We start from the raw sequence: 20,980 nt of genomic DNA on the forward strand, positions 1-20,980 counted from the left end.
ACAAGTGGAAAAGCTCCAAACAGTTTATCCTTTAGGGCAGAGGTCTTCAACAGGGGGTCCGCGATCCCTAGGGGTCCGCGGAGGTACTGCAGGGGGGGTCACGAAATGTTTGGTCGATTAGACAATTTCTTATATTTTTTTATTTATTTTCTAACCAATTTTTTTTCCACAAATTTAAATGTCTTTAAATACACATTCACATGCATCCAACATATTGAGAGGCTGATTTGACCTTTTGCCTGACAACCTCCATCTGTCCAAGGTTAGATAAGTTGTTTGAAAACCCATCAGGGTCTGACATTTCACTAATGTGAGAGTATGTGTGCAATCCACAAAGGGCTTGAGGATTCACTGTCTCTTCTACATGTATGTTTGAAATAAAAACATGAATATATGAACCCGTGTTATATTTGAATAGCTTAGTATTGAATGCACAATAACAGGGTAGCTATGTTTATATATGGCACTAGGCCAAGTTTAATATAAAACACAATTTTATACATTATATATAGTAGGGGGTCCCTGCTCCATCTCTCCACCAGCTTGGGGGTCCTTGGCCTGAAAAACGTTGAAGACCCCTGCTTTAGGGAAATACAGTCAGTTGACCCCTGGTGGCTGTCTGCAGTATAGGTCACAAACCCCGCCTCCTCCATGTTAGTGGATGGGACAAGCGTTTCGTATATCTGGGATATTCTGGCTTCATTTCTGGATAGTGGGAGGAAGGTGTTATCCACTTATATTTAGTCTATGGTATCCAGACTTTATGCTGGGCTAAGTCAACTGGCTTTGTATTTACTATACACGTTGAACCATTCCTTTAATATTCTTTACTCCTTCAGATTCCCTGTGAGGTAGGACCCCCCCCCCCCCCCCAAGCACCCCCTTCATATCAGTCGGTGTCTGTCCCATGGGGGAGAGGCTGCACTCCAGGTATAAAAGTGTGATATGTACTGGATGCACTGGGGGAACCGACCATCTATGACTCTGGTCTCTCTGCACAGCCGGTCAAACTGAAAATCCCCTCATTAAAATCCCCTCCACTCACAGAGAAGCCTTGAAGTCGAAGCGTGTTTTGGAAATCTTTGAGCTTCAAAGTCAGAGTGGAGTCGGTATAATCCTCCCGACAATGAGAGAATGACTTTACAACACCTTGAGGCGACCAAAAACTGCTGAGGTGATACCTACAAAAAAGAGAAGAGGCGGCCCCACAGCTCAGCCCTGGTGTGGGAACATGCTCGGCACGACAGATCGCTCCTCTGCAGCTTTGAGCTGTAAAGAGCTGTAAACAGCAGGGTGTTTTCTCTGCAGCCTGAAATAGATCAGAAAAATCTGCCTCGCTGCAAAAAAAACACAACTTTAATTACAGTTTAGCTGAAAGTTGATGTGACTGCAGTGATTAATACAACATGCCGAAAGGATTAGAATCTAGAAATTGTCTTTAATTATTTAAACCGTATCAAATATCTTTTGCTTTTGTATTGCTACTAGTTTTTTTCCCCATTTTTTTATTGGACTTAACATGTTGTTTATTTGTTACATTATTTCCTGCAAGTCAACTTTGTATTTTCCAATTTTTGGACAATATACTCACTGTTTACAATTAGTTGTCCTTTTACTATATGTGTATTAAAACTGTGCTTAATAACAGTGGCACAAACACTTGAATGAATAGTTAGACATTTTGAAAAATGAGTTTAGTGTTGGAGGAGAAGATCGATTCCACTCTCATGTCTGTGCTGTGAATGTGACGCTCCTGCCAGCGGATGGTTAACTTAGCTTAGCGTGAACTGGAAAGCAAGGAAACGACTGGTTTTCACAGTAACCCAATCCACCTGCCAGCACGCCCACTGCCCGATAATTAACATGTCTAGTTTGTTTTGAGCAAAACCCAAAGAGTAAAACACACTGTGGTTTGGTGAGCGGCGGGTTTTAAGGGGGGGAGGGGTCCGGCAGGAAGTCATTTCACCCTCACGCTGACATAAATAAGCCCTGTGAAAACAAGGAGGTGATGTTTTTTTTACATTTACCATTTTGTACAGATTAAATAAATGAGATTAGATGGGTTAATTAGTGAGTTTTAAAGGTGCCGTTGGGCAAACACAGGCGGGTTAGCTGCTTCCACCTGTTCCCAGTCTTTATGTTAAACTGCACAGACATAAACCTTCAGGAAGAGGGTTTTAATGTGTGTATTTACTTTTTCCCAAATTTCAGGACATTCCCTTAAACCTAACTGAACTCTGTCAGCAAAGGCACTGTTTGTGTGTGTGTGTGTGTGTGTGTGTGTGTGTGTGTGTGTGTGTGTGTGTGTGTGTGTGTGTGTGTCTGTGCAACACAGAGAAACAGACTGGCAGGCCGTGCTCAGACCAGTTCAGTAATTATCCACTGTCTTTATATAGCTGTGGTCTGAGCCTCATGGACTGAGGAAAACATCTGCTGAGCTCCACACACAAGAAGCATTGAACTCAAGAGCTGTTTAATTGTATTGTAACACTCTTTAATACGCAATATATTGTTATTGACCAATATAATGTAATAATGGTGACCTGACACACACTATAGCTCAAAGAAAGAGAAGGTTATTCAATACAAACCAGATGGAAATGTGTTAATATTTGATGTAAATTCTTTTGTCGTGGCGCAACATTGTAAACACTCTACCTTCAGTAATCTTTAATTCTTGAGATGTTTACACAGATACCAAGTGTGTGTTCATTCCTGTGTTTGTTGTAATATGGAAAAATCCTGACGGGCTTTGCAAACATTTAGTAAACTGCTGCGCGGCCAAAAACAACTTTTTGTTCCAGTCTTTGGTTCAGTGCCGGTCAGGTCTCGGCTCCAGGCTGGGTATGAGAAGCGGTGCATTGTTTTGCGTGTGCAAATACGTGCACACGTTTCCAAACACAAGAATGCACTCCGGGACATCAAGCTTTACTTTGTGATTAAAATAATTACGCCAAAGTATTCTAACGTCCATTATTCTTCTCTTTCCTGGAAGTGTATTTTCACAACATGAGCCAGGACTTTGCTAAAACATTTCCGTTTCTGATCAAAAAACCTGCTTTCAAACTTCCCCTTTAGTTGGAGTTGTGTGTCTGGTTTGTGTCACTTATTACTTTGACGCTTGTGCCGCTCTTCAAGTCACATTTATCTCGATACACACTTTTTCCATTCTGACTGTAATCTTTTCAAATGTGACACTAACGTCTGCGTGATAAACGGTTCACCACAGGGCGCAGCGTCGAGAGCTGCTTCAGTCCGGTGCAGAGTTTCATGTTATCAAATATTCAACATCTGTGTGCAGAAAGCTTCAACGTGTGTGTAACTTAAGCTGACATTCTTCACCTCATGTCAGCCTTTTCCTGTGATTTAAGTCCAAGCTTAGACTTGTCTTCTGTTAACGTATTCCACATGCTGGTGCTGCACCAGTCTTCAAGCATTTTATTGTTCTCCACTGTGTGTGTGTGTGTGTGTGTGTTTGTGTGTGTGTCTGTGACAATGACAGAAGAGGTGTTTATGTGCAGACGGCCCTCTTTGTGCATTGGGAGCATGAACAAAACTGCACAGAATGGGATTCACATGTCATCCATGAGTTAGAGGCCGGCTGTAATGGATCCTCTCCTCGGATTCTGACGCGCCTTGACAGCATCAGGGCCTCAGCGCTGCTCTGTTCGTTTGTTTGGCTCGTGGCGCGGGACGAGAGTTGACATGCACGAACAGAGCGAGGGATTCGGGACGCCTCGAGATCCCGACTGCTCTCCAGATCCCGACGATAAACAAAAGCTGTCTCTTCGAGCGTCTGTGTGTGTGTGTGTGTGTGTGTGTGCAGGCGAACGACACGCGGCCCCATCAGGCTCATGCGTTTCAGTTCAGCGTGTCCCTGGCTGTAGTTCAAACCAAACACTGGCTCAAGCTGCTTTTAGCTCCATGCAGACATTGTCTTGTGCATTTCAAGAACACAAACAAGTGACTTTTTTTGGAATGTGCCTTATGGTTGACTCGTTTAAGGTCCGGCCATTTCTTGATTGCCTGAGGCCCAGCCCTGAGCAGGAATGCTTTCTCCTAAGCGTGGTTATCCAGGCTGACCGGCTATTTCCAAGGCACTAGCCTCTGGATATGTGTTTTTTTGAGGAGCATCCATTTGCGCATGAAGCTCAAGGTGTTATCTGACTTAGGGACCAGGAGCATGACACAGAAATCATTTCTCTCTTCAGGCTTTTCAGCTCCTGTTTATCACATTCCCTCTGGTTCATGTGCGTATCTGTATGACTGACAGGGTTAAATGACTTTGAGGCATTCTGAGGCTTTAATGCCAGATCTCTTACATCAGCTTATCCCCCAAGCATCCATGAAATCAGCCATGACATGTTTGCAGGTATTACCCTCATTCTGATGCTATCACATCGATGATTTGAGATTACAAATTCCCCAAATAACACAAGTTCGGCTGGATCCAAATGTAAAGCCATTCACGGCAGATTTTAGAGCTGAATGCGAGAGGCTGAAATAATCAGACATAGAAAAAGAAGAGTGGAAAACCGATGATTTAAGTGTCCAGGCTACCTTATCTGCTCCATCTCTTGTGAAATCCAAACCGCTAGGGCGTATTTGGAGCCACAGTGGGCGAATGGATTTTCTCAAAAGGGATGCGAAGTCGTAAACGGGATTTAAAGCATGAGAACATCCTCCAGAGAGAACCTGCCACAATTAAAACCACTCTTCAAATACCTGCATGGTTTACGTAATAACAATTCCAAGCCTGCAGGGACCAAAGGTGAAATGGTTCTGACAGGGTTTCCTTCTGTCTTCTCTTTTACTCCACTTTCATACATCTTGTTTTCTTAAGGAAACCCTGCAAGTACTCTCTCCAGGTCGCTCCAGTCTTTTTCCTTTGACCTTCTCTGCTCTGTGAAGTTGATAATGGGAGTGAATGAGGGTTAGTTACCCTGTGGGATGAAACACAGCCGGCACACAGTGGACGTCTCCTCAGTAGCGTCTGCACTCAGCTGTGGAATCTCTTCCCACACATGAGTTCATGGCGAGACACTGTCAGTATATGGCTGTGACCTGATTCTCCTCAGTGCTGACAGCTGAAGTGTTTTCTGTTTGGTTAGAAGAAATTGTCCCGTCAAAGAAAAAAACAAAGTTGAACCTTCACTTGGAACAAATAAAAAGTCAGTTTATGATATATTATCTCAGAGTTTAGATAAACAACTCCAGTGAAAAGGAACATAGTAAAGTAAACAGATATCGCAGCTTAATATAAACACAATCACTCTTTCATATCAGACGTATCCGTGTAAACATGTCCTGGACTCTGCTGAGGGCAAAGGGTGTGAGGGTGGCCTCGATACACTGAACATAGATGACGAGGTGAATTCCACGGTTAAAAACATCCGGCAGGAATGTCAGGAACGAGGGAAATGACAGGAATCACGTTACATGTATTCACTGATGGTCACATCAGCGGAATGACCACCATGGAGTATTTACCCCCCCTAAAGAAACAGTTTCTCAGATCAGAAACACACCCACAAATCTTTAGAGTTCATCCATCTCCGGGTTGTGTACAGTTGCTGAAATGTTAGTGTTTGCACAGGAAGTAAAGAAACACTCCAACGCAGCTCCAGAGGAAGGCTGCTCCTCTCCTGACCTTCAAAGCTAGTGGCTGTTTCCATCATGAGCCTCCATAGAAAACATGTTACATGTTGGTCAGGTTTTAGTTTTACTGTAGCAGTAAGTAAACACATTTATGTTGTGACAGATAAATACATATTTTCAGGAGATACTCACACAATAGCTATTAGTGTTTTAGGTCAGCTCAAAGTTTAAAGCCTTCATCTGTAATTTTTTTCCAATGCTAAAAATACTAAAACAGAGGTTAGGTACACCATAAGCTTCTGGTTATGATGATGAATGATGACATGACAGCTGACCTAGAGTCAGGCCCAAGCATCTCGGTTGCCACCTCCTCCATGTTGGTTGATGAGACATAGACCATAGTAAAATGTCAAAGTACACATACACCTACAAATTCTTCTCAGAGATAATTATATTTAATATATTTTTTTTATGATGTATGATTACACTGGACTAAATAAGGTTGTAGCAGCTACAAAACACTCAAACTGATTTGAATAAGTATTCACTTCTACTTATTTAATTAATCTTGGAGGACAATTGAGTTGTTTCTTCTTTCCAAAGCGACATAGTCTCTATATCTAGTCTATGAGTAGTTATGCCTGTAAAGTTATGTGTGTGTATGTTATAAAAAACACATTTATTTCACACATATTGAATCTTGCTGGAGCCTTTCTCAGTCTGTGAGACAGCCCGGCTCCATAACAGGATATTCTGTGTACAGTAATGAGCTAAAGAAGCTTGACAGCCATGGTTAAAAAGTAATTGGACCAGAAATTTACGAATAGCTGGAAATTCATTTCCACAGTTTCACTGAGGATTGTTTTTTTTAATGATTTGGAAATCCAGTCAACGGAAAATGACGCTTGGTATCGTCTGTTATGCAACGGTTGTTTGGCTGTGGCTGAAAAGTGCTAGAATCATCAGCTGGTTCAGAGCGTTTTCACATCCTAACTAAACTGAACACTGAGTAAGATATAACAGTTGTCAAATACAGAGATTTTACTTAACTACGATATTTCCAGCGCCAGAAAATAGAACAAACATGAAATCTGTTGGACGCAGTTTGCTCAGGACTGTGAGTTAATACATTTCACACAATCATACATCAGTCATTACATGTGTCCAGTGGGCAAACACATGCTTACACCAGAGCTGACTGCAGCTCGAATGTCTTTATAAGATCTGGCTCTGGGGCTTTTCCAGGGCTTTACATGTCTTATAAACAGCAGTATGCCTTGTGTTTTTGTGAGGGGGGTGTGTGTGCATGTGCATGTACATTCACAGGTGCACAGTGAAAACATGCACCATGAAAATAGCTCACCGGCCTGTAATGACTAGGTAATAGATGATGACGCAGCGATAAGCGGTGAACTCCCATCTGGATCTGTGGAGGGAGTGACTGGGGCCCGCTGATGCAGACTCTCATTATGGGCTTGGCAGGGCCGGCTGGCAAAGGTAACCGATCGTTACCCAGCCCTGGATGTAAAGGCTGGCATTATCCCCGAATGTGTGCATGTGTGAGCGTGAGTGTGCACGTGGAGCTGGTGGGCGGGGCTGTCCAAAAACACAGGTGGTCCTGAAGGGAATCAGTGATTACAGAGGTCGAGTGAAGCTCCGACACGAGGAACACTTTCCCTCTCCGCTCTGCACACCTCACGAGCTTTGGTTTAACGGTGCAATTAGCACAAGACGGCTCTTCCTCCACTAATGGATGCACGATGTGATACGTGCCCGGGAGTAACCTCGGGTAACGTTACTGACTTTGCGATTCCAAGTGGCACGTTGCACATTTCACACATTAAAGGGAGTGAGTGGACACGTCATGTGGAACGTGTCCCGTGGCTCTGCAGGGAGCTCTGTCAAGTGTCAGACAACAAAATCCTCGATGACTTCTCAGCTTGTGCTTGGTCATTAGAAGACATCGTACACACAACTGCATTGTGGGAAATGTAGGATCTGCTGTGTTTTTGAGCTGGGCCCATATTCAGGGCAAAAAGTTAGGATCTCTCAGGTTTTGGTGTATGTAGCCGTCTACTGTTTTTCGTCTGTGTCTTGCAAATCCCTCAACCTCATGGAAGCACATTATTGAATCAATGGAGTCCCTTAAAACTCTAAAATATATTAAATACCGGTTTTCTGACATTTGCCCCTTTTTCTTGTATCTGCTTTCTATCCATCGGGTCTTTAAGCTCTAGCAGAAACTTGCAGAATACAAAGGAGGAGCAACTAAAGCACCTATTTACAACAAATTCCATGTTGTTTTAAAATGTGTTTCTATTTATTTTTAATTAAGAACAGACAGGATGTAACAAACAAACAACAACAATAAACAGCAATTTAAAAAAGAAGGACATGAAGTCAATAAATAGTGATGAGATCAGTAATGGAGCAAGAATAAGTGGCAATAATAAATCAAAATAAAAAGCAGATTTATACATAATATGCAAAATACAAATATATATTAGGACAGGAACAGCCAAAGTTATCTGAGTCCAATCATCCATCGCCACTTATTGTTTTATCCAACACTGGGGTATTTAACTTGTTGAATGCTTTTAATTTGAAGCAGGAAGTGTTTGGTTTGCAGTAGCACCAAATGAACACAGCTCTGATCCGGCTGTGGGAGTGTGAACAATGTGCATTGAGGTTAGTATCAATGAGGAAAACAAATGGAAACACAGTAACACTGGAATTACGTGCTGCATCTTTCCCTGTGATCATTTCTACTCGCGGAAATGAGGGCGATTTTTATAAATGGCGGATTTCCCCGCAAACAATTAAAACCATTATGTCGTGACTTGATTACAGGCTTTGAATGCATTAAATGCTGAAAACAATCCAAGCTTAAATAGTATCAAACAAGGTTTATGAATGAGACGGTAGCGTATAGCATCACAGCAGCACTTATGTGTGATTTACTACTTTTCTTGTGGGTATCGTTTTGAAGGCCCTGCCGCCACCGCTCTGTGAAGAGCCTCCACTTAACTGGGTGTCATCACTCTGCCCGGCACCAGATTCTTTTTAACGGTGGTCGCGGTTCACGGTGATGTCAGTGATGTAATTCTCATGAGCAATATTTTCCTAAGCCATTAAGTAAGGTCTCATTAATGCGGCAGACTGGAATGAATGTTTCAAAGTCTGGAAATGTTTTCAGGTCTGAACGTTGTTGTTGTGGATTCACTGAGGAGTTTGGCTCTTCCTCTTCACCAGCTCCGTGGTAATGACTCCGATCTCTTAATGCAATTTCATCCAATCGCATTCCCATTAAAATCCTCCAAAGGATTCGGAATGATGCTCGGGAACAAAAAACTTTATTGCAGCTATTTCAAATCGCTAAATAAGCAAAAAAGAAAAATAACACCGCTGCCAAAATCCATCAGAGGATTACTCAGACGGATCGTTTTTGAGAGCTCGGAGGAATGTATTAATGGATGTGAGAAGCAGGGAGGGCTGATCACTTGCGCAGATGGTTTTGGTGGATACGATGCTCCAGATGCCTGCATGAGCCACATACAGTAACCGCCTTGCATTAATAATGACAGGCTAACTGCTTGAGGATTCTGGGGCTTCTTTATATATAAGTATTTTGGGCCTCAGAGGGATTTTAAACCTACAAAGTCTGTGGATAAAAACTGTGGCCGCGATGGATTCACACGCAGCCAACACACGCCCGGCTCCTCTCAGGCCTGTGGTCTCGTGTCCAGTGGGGTCAGCCTCGCTTCTGGATTTAGATACTGCTCAACAAACCACATGAGGGCTAACTACCGGTGTCCGAGCGTGTGGAATGTGTATTGTTTTTTAGGAAAAGTGGAGCCCGAGGAGAGATTTATAATAGTGGCATTCACCTTATGACAGCATTTCTTGGTTTAGACTCCTAGAAAAAATAAAGTGCGGCAGAAATTCTTTTACAGCCAGTAATTTTGCAGTTTTAGATGAAGGGCGTGGTAATCACCTCTCCTTGGATCCTTCATACACTTTCAGACTCGGGATTCAACAACAGCAACTGCCGCCCATGCCAGGCACGGTGAGAGAGAACCTGTCTTTATGTGTTGCCCGGAAAAAGTGCAAAGAAAAAAATCCCAGACTGTCTTTAAAAGTGGAGCGTACAACTTCTCCTACATGTGTAATAAACTGGGAACTGAGACATCAATCACTGCAGAGGCTCTTTAACAATTCCACATGACAGGTAAATGTGAGCCTGCAGACCTGCTCACACCTGCTCCACTGCTTTCATGAGCATTTTGTGAATAAAGGAATTTCCTTACATTCTTTTTGTATTCACTCGAGACAAGGATCTAGGAGAAAAAGACAATATTTTCAAATCGTCATTCATGCGATTCGCCAAATAAACACCCGGCTAATAGAGGGACCTCGGATGGGAGGGAGTCTCGATCAATTACCTAAAATAACTGAGGAATACAGTTTTCTCATCTTCAGCCAACAAAGAGTCCATTGAGCTGGAGGTCCGCGTGCACGGCTCCACTGGTTGACTTTCACCTGTGTTATGTCTGCGAGGGACTTATTCAAAGAGACACATGGTCCCGGTGCGTTTCAGTGACCAGAGCCAGGACCTGAATACAAAAACAGAAAATAAAACAAGCTCCGTCGTCAAGGAAGAAAATGTTCCAGAGTAAAGAGCCGGGTTCTTTAATATCCACATGTGCTGAAATACAGAGTTTAAAAGTGTCACTGTCGAGCTGCTTTGCCTTTCTTTCTTTCTACGGTGACTTATTTTTGTTTTCTTACATGTGTCATTTATTTGCTATTTAGAAATGAATGCTGAACCTGTTAAGAGTGGATTATACCCATGAAAGTTAATAACTCACTTTGTGGGACAGTTGGGCCTTGATGAAAGTATGTGCGCTCTACTGAGTACTTGGTTATTTAAAGTTCCCTTTCACACAGAGAGATGGTTATGTTTGCAAAAAGGTTATGAACTTACAAATGAAACCAAAAACTATGTGCATGTCTTTATAGCATCAGGTGAGAAACGTCGATCTTTTCTTGTATCTGGGCTGAAGTACAAGTGAAACCTACTTTGAAACGCTCTAAAAAATGTATGAATCTGACAACAGGAAATACTGCAAATTCTGCTGTAGAGATAAAAATGTGAGGTCTTAACGCCGCACCATCCACACGTTGACTGTGTATTTATTTTCATCTGAAGCCGATGAAGACTTCCTTCCTTCTTTGCAGCCACAACAGTTTGAGTCCTGGCTTCAGACACCAGTCACCACCCACCAAGCCACAGTCGCTTTTTTATTCTTCCCAGAGCAGCAAAAACTTTTGAGCTCAGTCTGACGCACGGTTTAGCAACAGTTCAGTTTAGATGGAATGTGAGGTCTGGTTCCTGCGTTCTCCCTCAAAGGAATATGTATATGTCTGTAATGACTCCGCTCTTTCAAACACACACACACACAAACACACACACACACACACACACACACACACACACACACACACGCACACACACACACACACACACACACACACACACACACACACAGAGCAGGAAGCCAACCAAAGGAACAGCCAGCTCAGTGTTTTGTCTGATAAAGCTCCAATCACTCTCATGTGACAATGGTTTCTCAGACTCCTCTATACCTCTAATTTTAAAACTCATGGAAAAAGTTGATTCTGAAAAGGAAGCTGATATCTTCTTCTGTCTCCAATTTGCTTTTCCTTCACGTTTGTGCACTCGGAGAGCGAGAGGTGGCAGGAGAAACCGGGCTCGATGTGCAGGAGACTAATCCAGCTTTTAATATGGAAAATACATGAGCTAAGTTGTCCTGAGAGTAGTAAAGTGTGTCACAAAGGAATATTGTTATGTAACCGGGGATCTGAGGCTCATTCCCTCCTTATACGAGAGTTGAACTTGATAAATGTCAAACGGAGAGTTACGGGAGACATTTTAAAATGATATCTTGGGTCTGCACTGTCAGCACAGTGGCAGCAGGCTGCCAAAAAGTTACACAGAAGATTTAGTAGCACAGACCTTCAATTTTAGGGGCTGTAAATTTGGTCAAAATAAAAGGATATTTGTTAGCTTTTTCAAAAAATAGGACTCAAAAATACTTAGCTGCAAAAAATTCAATAAAGATTATGTAAAAATTAGGGAGATGAGTGTTTTTTTTAATTTAATCAAGCCATGGAATATCAATTAAAAACAATAAATAAGTTTTAAATCACATTAGTGGTCAGAATATCTTCCTTGAACCAGTTCATTTTCTTCTTTTTATACTTTGCTTCTTTCTAACTCTAGAAATGGATATGAGATATTTCCATAGATAACCACAGTGGCAGTAAGTGGCATTAGCATGCTCCTCTTTCATAAGCTGCGCTGGCCCTCTTCCTCATTTCAACACAGGAAGTGTGTTTGCTGTCAGATGCAGAGCTGTCGCCACACTCTGTGACGGGTCATTCCTGGTAACTTCTGTGAACATGGTACTTCTCTAGTACCAAGCACCGCCACCATGCCCGGTTCGGGACATCATCTCTCGTACCACACTTGATGCCGTGGCAGCAGGCAAACTTTAAATCCTACAGGTAGGTGTTCATGTTTCAATTCTGTACAGAGGGAACTGTTGACCCTCCATCCTGTCCATCTGAACACTGTGTGGTGCAAGCCTCTGTTGAAATGCAGGCACTCAAATGTGCTGATGAATCATAATATAAAATGACTAATGCTTTGCGATTTGAAAGCGCTATCTTAGAATTTTGAAAGTTAAACAGAACTCGATGCTGCAATGGAAACATACACATCACCTCAGCAGTCCCATTTTGCAATGAGTCTGTTGGGGACATCGTGCAATTGTGAGTTTTTAGGAAGTTACAAACCTTGTGGTGTAGAGGCAGAGAGAAGTTCAGCGGTATAGAAAAAAATACAGCTTGTTATACGAGTGGAAAATGTACCCGATTGTCTTATTTACATCTCATTGTCTGTGTGCTGTCACTTCAGGCTGGAGCCCCTCTGGAAGATGGGGAACATGATAAAAGTTGGGATCGCCAGGGACAAGCTCGACACTCAGAACTTTGACAGCTCTCAAAAGAGTAAGTTTTTAAATAACACTAAAAAAATGTGTTTTAGTTTTTAGTTTTAGTTTGAAGCAGCTGAAGTAGTGTGGAGAGTTTGAGAAGGGTCGCGGATCACGAATAATTACACATCCTGCATTTGTTTATCACCTTTTGTGTGCATGTTAAAAAAATGCACTTGTTCATTTGAATGTGTGAATTTGTCAACAGAAGCCCTAGCTCAAGTTTTGCAGTTCTAGATATATTTTTGCATTTGTGAAAATATTTAAAGTGTGTGGGGTGACTTTTTTAAGAAGAGTGTGTGGGGCGACTGGTGGCGTAAAAAAAAAATATGCCAAAACACATGCGTTCTCTTTAAAGCTTAAAGGAACTCTCTAGCTTGAAATGTGTTGGAACAGTTGCATTTCAAGGTGGTGACATTTTAAGAAGACGTGAACATTGTGCCCATTCATCATTCATTTCAATAGGAAATATTTACATTTAGAATATATAAAATATCTCAGAAAGTGTGAAATCTATATGAGCTGAACATTTAAAAGTTGGAATGGAGTTTCTAAGCTGAAGCAAGTAGAAGTAGTTACGAAAAGGTGGAAGTAGCATTTACAGAGTTCATGTCCATAACAAATGTCGTAAGAAAAGTGCTTTGCAACACATCTGCACTGAAGTTCACTGACTTCTTGGCTGCCAGAAAGTGTTTACATGCTTTGAAACATGCACAGCTTTGTTTATATGACCATATCAGGAATGTCATAATAGAGTAAATTACACTGAAAACTAATTCAAACAAACACTCAAATTAATTGACGATAAATTCTGATAAGGCTCCATTTTTTGGACATTCTTTGACATTTTTCCAAAGCAAGTCTGTGAAACATCGTGTGTCTGTTTGTTAATGCCGTAAATATTGTTCCTGGCAGGTTCTGAGGACAACACGGTGGTGGTGCTCCAGGATTACCCGTCTCCTGATATCAGCGAACCCATCTACCGGATGGGGGAGAAGCTCCAAGTCCTCGCACAGTACGATCGTGTTTTGCATTATTGTTTGAAAAGAACCCAGCTTTCTGACCCAGACATGCATTTTTCGGGGAGAAGATCACAAATAAATATGAGGAACTAGAAACAGCGAAGGAGCTCTCAGAGTATGGAGAAGTGCTCACACAAAAGGTCAACTGTTGATTCCTCTTTGCCTCTTTGCGTTGGTCAGGGACGCTTACTGGTGGAGGGTTCGCTCCGTCCAAACAGGGAGGGAGAACTACATCCCCAACACTCATGCGGCAAAGGTCTATCACGGGTAAGTTCAATAACACTGAGGCTGTCCTCATTGGTCTACAGCTGGTCTGTTTGAGTGTACAAAACAATCCCTAATCTTTCTTCACCTTTATATCTAAGATCTCTCTCTGAAGAGACATAAAAGCCCAAGATATCAGTTGTGTTTCGTGTGACAGTGTCATTGGTGTAAACTGGGAAATATTCAGCATTTAATCTGATCTCTGATTGATGTTTGTTGCTGTGTCAGGTGGCTGTTTGAGGGGGTGGAGAGGCAAAAGGCCGAAGAGCTGCTGCTTCTACCTATGAACCGAGTGGGTGCGTTTCTGGTGCGGGAGAGCGGCAGGGAGAGAGGTGAGCGTCTGCAGCAGTCACCTTTTCATTTGGGATAAACGCTGGGTTTCAGTAATTGTTAGAAAGTAAAGGGTCCGCAGAGGGAAGAAGTGAGAAGTCACCAAGTCGGACTTAAATCATGAAAAATATACGATTTGTGCTGAAGGAGAGGGCGTGAACCTTGAGTCTGAAACTAATGAGAAAATAGTTTTCACTGATGTTTCCAACTGAATACACAGATTCTTGAGGATTTCCGATGGAGAACAAGTGTTTCTAAACACTTTTTGTGTAATATAAAACAGCAGAAACATTATCACATGAACTAAAATGTGTACACGCACGAATATCGCTGGTCAAAGCTCAATGAAGAGGAACTCCACGCCCACATTTCCTTTGATACTCAAACAGAAACAAGCTCAGACAATAGTAAAGCTGTTCACTTATGTACATGTAGATAAGAAAATCAATATCAGTCTCGTGTACAATAAATATGAAGATACTGCATATAATCTGATTTGATATCATTAAGTGGATTGTGTTTGTCTTCAGGCCAGTACTCACTATCAGTGAGGCACCGGAGCATAAAGCACTATCGCATCTTCAGACTGGACAACAGCTGGTACTACATCTCCCCCCGCCTCACTTTCCAGTGCCTGGAGGATATGGTCAACCACTACTCAGGTGGGCGGATACACAAACACTTCATATAGCACAACTAATAAGAAACACACAGGCCTGAAAGACTAATAATAATGATCGAAACTTCACATGTAGAGCTGAACGTGAGCAAAAAAACTGGTGCAACCACATAAACCCAAAACAACTTGTGATCTCAATGTGGAACTGTTTCTTATCAGGTCGCATTTTTATAAATACATTTCCTGCTCTGACGAATCATTTTTGGAACAAAACAGGAAGTGACATACAGTATGCAAATTAGCACACAAAAAAGTGTTATCATTGCTTTCTGGAAATTTGCAGTTCTTCTGGGCAAATACCCTCTTCACAAGTGTGGTCGGTGTGTGCTCTTGAGTAACAGAGTGTGACAGAGGTTATTGCAGTGATGGAAAATAACAGAGAGCAGTGTTATAGTTACCCCCCCGCCTTTGCCTTCACAGACGCTGCAGACGGCCTATGCTGTGTGCTGACCGCTCCCTGCCTGTCGGCCGCGGCCCCTCAACCAGTCGATCCTGCAGCTCCGCCCGTTGTCATGCGACGCAACTTTGACTGGAAGAAAGTAGACAGGTACGATATGGGCTTGGTGATGATGAAGGCAGGTAGTATTTTTGATTCGAGTCAGCTTAAGATGGTTTTGAATGTCGAAAATAGCCAAGATTAGATGCAAGAATTTAAAGTAAATGAGGTTTGTTTCCATCTACATTTCCAAACATTGAAGCAGATTTTTTATTCACCTGGATCAAATATCCAAAAGTAGACATGGATTGCAGATTTGCAGCTAGAAGGGGACATTTGTAATGCTAAGCTGCTCTGTTCTTATCGAATGTCTACATCTCCTGTCATTGCAGGGGACAGCTGGTGAGCACAGACAGCTGCAGTGACAACGCGGTGAGCTACGGGGTCAGAAACAGCATCGCCGCCTACCTGTCCTTCTCTGAGACTCAGGACAAAGCACAGTTCCGGGGGAAGAGCAGGAAGAAGAAGAGCAAGTCCGTCTACGTTGTCCCCGATAGCAGCCTGCAGCACAGTGAATTTGACGAAGACTTCTAGAGGCGGCGGTGGGCTTCAGAAAAACTGGAAAAGCTAAAAGTGGAGGGGTCATCCTTCTCAGTAATCTACCACTGCTCTGATGTCAGCAGAGGTCTGAGCTGAACATTCCAAACATCAAACTTCAAAGAAAAAGCTCAAAGTGGGCGACACTTTGACTGACCTGGTAAAGAAAGACCTAGGTTGCAGTGGACAACAGTGCAATTGAAATGTGATGTGTGTGTGTATTCTGCATATGAGCCAGAAACAGTCTTATATGTCATTGTGATTGTATGAAGGAGACTTGTAAGCTGTCGGCGCTGTTGGGTCATGTTAATGTCTATATTATATTTTGTCGCTTTCAAACCATCAAACCTAATCAAACCTGTGGTGTTAATAAATGTTGAATGGTTTAAAAGTCATATTGTGAGAACGGTTTGAATTTGCATTGATTGACTCATTTGATCATGTGATCTTTTGTTTATATATTGATTAGAGCGTTATATAGAGTATTAAGTGATGATACTAGCGTGGAAATCTACCAAACCAAACTCTCCTCTGACATTTTTCACATTTGAACTTCCTCTGATTTCAGCTTCGAGCTAAACATTTGTAACCACTTCTCTGAGGAAACAAACCGATGAGCTTGGGTCTAAATAAACAACATGTTCATCTTTAGTTCTCTGCTCGTGGCTGGTGCATGTGAGTCAGAGAGTCAGGCCTGATAAACATGTCGAGGAATTCAAGGTGCAATGTGAGCTTAGTCAGTCTGTGAGGAAGAGTTGACTGGAGGTGACGCGTCGGTCTCCTGGAGGCCTGCATGCAGACGTGGCAGCAACACAACGGACTCACTGGATGATTACTTGGATAAGAAATCATTTGGCAGACCTTTATCTAATCTTTGCTTTTTCATGTGAAATACTGCATGTTTTTTTTAACCTTTTAATGCCTCTCAAATATTCTATATATTCAGTTTGAGAAGGGAAATCACTTTTCACCCCCTTCAGGTAAACACCGCATTCCGTTAAAGGGTCACGAGTGAAAAATATTGTGAGGAACAGGTTCAAAGTTCACGCGTCATTTTCAAGCAACATGCTGGATGTGAAACTTCACTGCTGCTGGGTTAGCGTCCGTGGGAACATGTACTGAAACCTGAGCTATTTTGAGACCAGTTTCAGATTGTCTGATAAGGTTTGTCCCCAAACTGATGAGCCACGAGGGTGGCGACCTGCAGTCAGTCTTCTTTACTATCGTTCGTCACGTTTATGAGCCAACTGTGTGTGACCTGTCGAGCTCAGCGTTTTTTCTTTCTCACTTAAACAGAGGGATCAAAAAGGTTGCCTGGGTTTAAAATTGTAGTAAAATACCTGCAAGTAACCGGGAAGTCAAGCAGGGTGTGTGGGTGTGTGTGTGTGGTTGTGTGTGTGTGTGTTTGTGTGTCGAGTGGAACAATCGCGGCTGCCCCATGCAGAGGCTGCTGTCCAGTCAGCGTTACTCACTCCTCACATCAGACAGCTTCCCTCCAGACGACGTGGAGCCCGTTTGGAAAAAGGCTGGAGGTGCTCGGAGGGAATTTGTTGCCGAACAATGATTCATTGGGACTTTTTTAAGATGATGATGGTCATGTCTTGAATCCGAAATGAAGGGGAAGATGCTGGGAAATCTTTTTCATCAAAGGCTCCTTGTGTAAAGTTCAAAATAAACTGAACCTTCCCTCCGACCCGTCTGCTCATTCTTATTCCACTCCAAACAACTCTTCCCTGAGATCATGTGAGCACGTCCTCCATCACCAATGCAGATATGAAAGACAATACCCCGTCACCCGGCCAATCATCACACATCTGCTGGTGTACACAGGGAAAACAAAGGCTCTCAGTGGGGCCGAAGAGAGGAAGAGTTACGGCTCAGACGTAAGAAAACCAGACACCTGCGCAGAGCATGTTGTCTTACGAGAAGTCTCCTGCTTCAAGATGACACGAAGGGGATTTGAGGTTCCTGCATCTGAATTCTGTTCAATGTTCCCATGGATGTGAGCACCAAGGAAAACACTCTAACGTTGCACTCTGGCCTTTTTCTTGTTTTCCCTGCAAGAAGAGGAAGGGAGAGCCGAGGCCCGTCCGCCTCTCTCGTCTTCAGGAATGAGATGAAGGCGCAGGGAGAAAAAAGTGAGGGATAAATGAAGGAAATTAAGAGATGCAGAGAGATTCGTCCTCCTACGGCCTGTTTTCGGTTAATCGGGTTCCTTCTAATCTCGCCACATCCTCTCGCTCCACCCCGAGGCCCAGCTGTCCAAACCGCTGACTTCACCACTAGTTAGAATCCAGATAAATGTTTGCTTAGCTCAATCAAAAACACACTCCCTGCTTTAATTAAAACTGCCGCCACTTCTCTCACCATCACGTGATGTAATGTTAAATTCTAACCATGGAAACCTCTCCTTCAATAGGTGTAGAGTGACAACAATGGCAGGAGCTGAAGAATAGTCCACCGGTGCCAAAATCGTGACAGTGATGTAATTTCTCTGGGAAAATCCACGACTTAACGAACGTAACGCGAGACCTAATTTGAAAATCCTCCCGGTGAGGTGAAACAACCTCTTCCAAAGAATGCTGTCCACAACACTCGCCTCACAGGAACAGCACATGAGAACATGTCCTTTAATGCTGAAACCAGGGGCCTCAGCCAATGCACACACACCATATTCAACGCCGTCCAGGGAGCCGGGGGAAAACAAACAGAAAGCGAACGTTGCAGGAGGAAAAAAAGCTCCACATCTTTGCCGGGGAACGAGCTGCTCCTACGTGACCTGTCAGGACTCAGCGTCTGCTCCCATTCCTGAGAGCACTTCTCGTAAATACTGCTGAACAAGGAGGGGACGATCCCTGTGCTGAGAAAATATGCAACGACCTTTTGTAAAAAAAAAATTGCATAAGGACACTTTCCCTTTGCGTGTTGCGTGCAGCTGGACCTGAGTGACACTGTTGATAGCTACTAGTCCCTGAACTCTTTTTAGAACATTGGACAAGATGGTGAGTATTCCATATACATATACAGCAGAGATTAGGGACATATCCTCAGTTGTGTTCCTTGGCGTCATTGCGTTTCGGCCTTCAAATCACACAACACCCTCTAAGGCAGGTCCGACACCTGGGTGTGTTACCCTAACATCTTGGTGCCCAGTCGGGGTCTTTCCATCACCACTGGCTGCAGCGCTCTACGTTTCAGTAGAACTCTATATACAGAACGATAGAACCAAGCTCAGTTGATTGTGAAGAGCCTGAAAGAATATTGCTGGACGGGGGAAAAGAAGACATTTGGATTTGGAAAGCTTCAAGTCAGGCAAGAGGCATAAATGAGTTCTTCTGGGAAGCAGTTAAAGGACAGATATTTGGATGAATCGGAACAACCTGGCTCTGCTGTCATTCAATTTGGCAGCCGAGTTCAGAGGCCCAGAGCATCCTGCCTGCTGCTGGGCTGCGAGCACACGAGGTGAAGAGTTCCTCTCGGAGAAAATGAAAAATTTTCCATGAGGAGAATTCCAAGCAGCCGTCTGCCACGTGGCTCCTCACAAATAATTAACACAGGCAACGTGGCTTCTAATTAGAAATTCAAATGCCGTCCAATTGGTGTCTTATATATATTTGTCCTCTTCAGAGTCTCATAAAGTTTAATGCTTTACTAATTTGTGGTAAGAATTCAAAGATTAACCTCTAATTAACCTGCAGATCGTTCCATGTATGTTCTCTCCATTGCCCTCAGCTCCTGTTGAACCCCGTGTATCTATGGAGATTGGTAGGCAGGATGACAGCCATGGTAAAAGTAGCGTCGGGAATAAGTGCTGCACAAAGTCAGTGAAATGAAAGAGAAGACGAGGGAAACGAAGACGAATGCGCTCCAGGTCGAAGAGTTGGCACCAGATGGATCCGTCTCAGACAGAAACGAATACGTGATGGATGACTACAGATCCGCTCGGCTCGGCTCACTCACTGAAACATTCATCTTCCCTTGTGGGTTGTTATCTCTCGGACTGGAAGTTCATATCGCTCACTATGTACGTGAGTGACTGAAATAAAAGACGCGTAAGTGTCAGCTGTCGAAACAAAACCACTTCCTGTTGTTCAAACACTAAACAGGCCAAAGCTCAAATTATGTCACTGCAGTGTCTCTCAAACGTTGACTTTTAAGAAAACCTTCTTCTCCACACAGCACAGCAGTGATGTGGGAGCATTTCACTTCTGGGAGTAGAGACGTCCTGCAACAACAACTTCTGCCAGGGACATTTAATTCCTTTCTCTCACACATGCAGCGTAGACACACACACACACACACTCACACACACACACACACACACACACTCACATCTGAAACAGTGATATCTTTATATCCTTTATCTGAAGCAGATGTCTAAATAACTCGCTGTCACTCAGGGTGTTGTTCATGCAAACTGTTGTTTCTTTAAGGGAATCATTTGGCATTTTGGAGAAAAATGCCTTTCTGGCAGAGATGTGAAGATTCTCATATTTGTATTTTGAAAATGAAGCGACAGCCGTTAACTCCAAACCACGCTGTACCGCTCCATGGGAAACAAACAAACATTGTTGAATTAAAACTTAAGAGAGCTAAGCAGCTTAAGTTCATGGAAAGGTGATGTATCTGATAATTGCATCAATTTGGATTTCCAATGTAACAACAAATAGTTGAAATTTAATTTGTTGTATCCTGTTCGATTTGTTCTTAGCTCGGTGAAGAGAGGGAGCGCCGCTTGACCTCGAGCAGTTCCCTGATGAAATATGTTTTGAGAAAAGGTGCTGATCATGAATTGATTTACACACACTCACATAGTCAGTGCCTGAGGCCCCCCCACTGCCTTTGGACAGGGGCCAGAAATAACAGAACAGCTCTGACGTGATTAATCGCACTTTTGGCTGCTGATTTTACAGATCAGAGAGAAATAATAAAAGCTTGACACAGGACCAGCTTCTTAAAAGAGAGGTAACGCTCCTCT

The 20,980-nt window shown here is 43.0% G+C and overlaps 1 protein-coding gene across 3 annotated transcripts; it reads left to right on the forward strand.

Annotated features, from left to right (window-relative positions):
* The first annotated feature begins 11,994 nt into the window (after nt 1-11,994).
* On the forward strand, nt 11,995-16,397 carry sla1a (Src like adaptor 1a). Of its 3 annotated transcripts, none has more exons than XM_053447098.1 (8): nt 11,995-12,186; nt 12,599-12,690; nt 13,590-13,689; nt 13,877-13,963; nt 14,189-14,292; nt 14,821-14,952; nt 15,390-15,516; nt 15,798-16,397. In XM_053447098.1, exons 1-8 carry the CDS (start codon nt 12,152-12,154, stop codon nt 15,997-15,999), a joined length of 879 nt encoding a protein of 292 aa, XP_053303073.1. In that variant the 5' UTR covers nt 11,995-12,151; the 3' UTR covers nt 16,000-16,397. The 3 variants fall into 3 exon arrangements, with proteins under 3 accessions (XP_053303073.1, XP_053303075.1, XP_053303074.1); XM_053447100.1 differs by lacking the exon at nt 11,995-12,186 and adding an exon at nt 12,304-12,453; XM_053447099.1 differs by lacking the exon at nt 11,995-12,186 and adding an exon at nt 12,450-12,509.
* Nucleotides 16,398-20,980: the final 4,583 nt, after the last annotated feature.

This window comes from Pleuronectes platessa, chromosome 18, assembly GCF_947347685.1.
Source record: "Pleuronectes platessa chromosome 18, fPlePla1.1, whole genome shotgun sequence".
NCBI classification, from domain to species: domain Eukaryota; kingdom Metazoa; phylum Chordata; class Actinopteri; order Pleuronectiformes; family Pleuronectidae; genus Pleuronectes; species Pleuronectes platessa.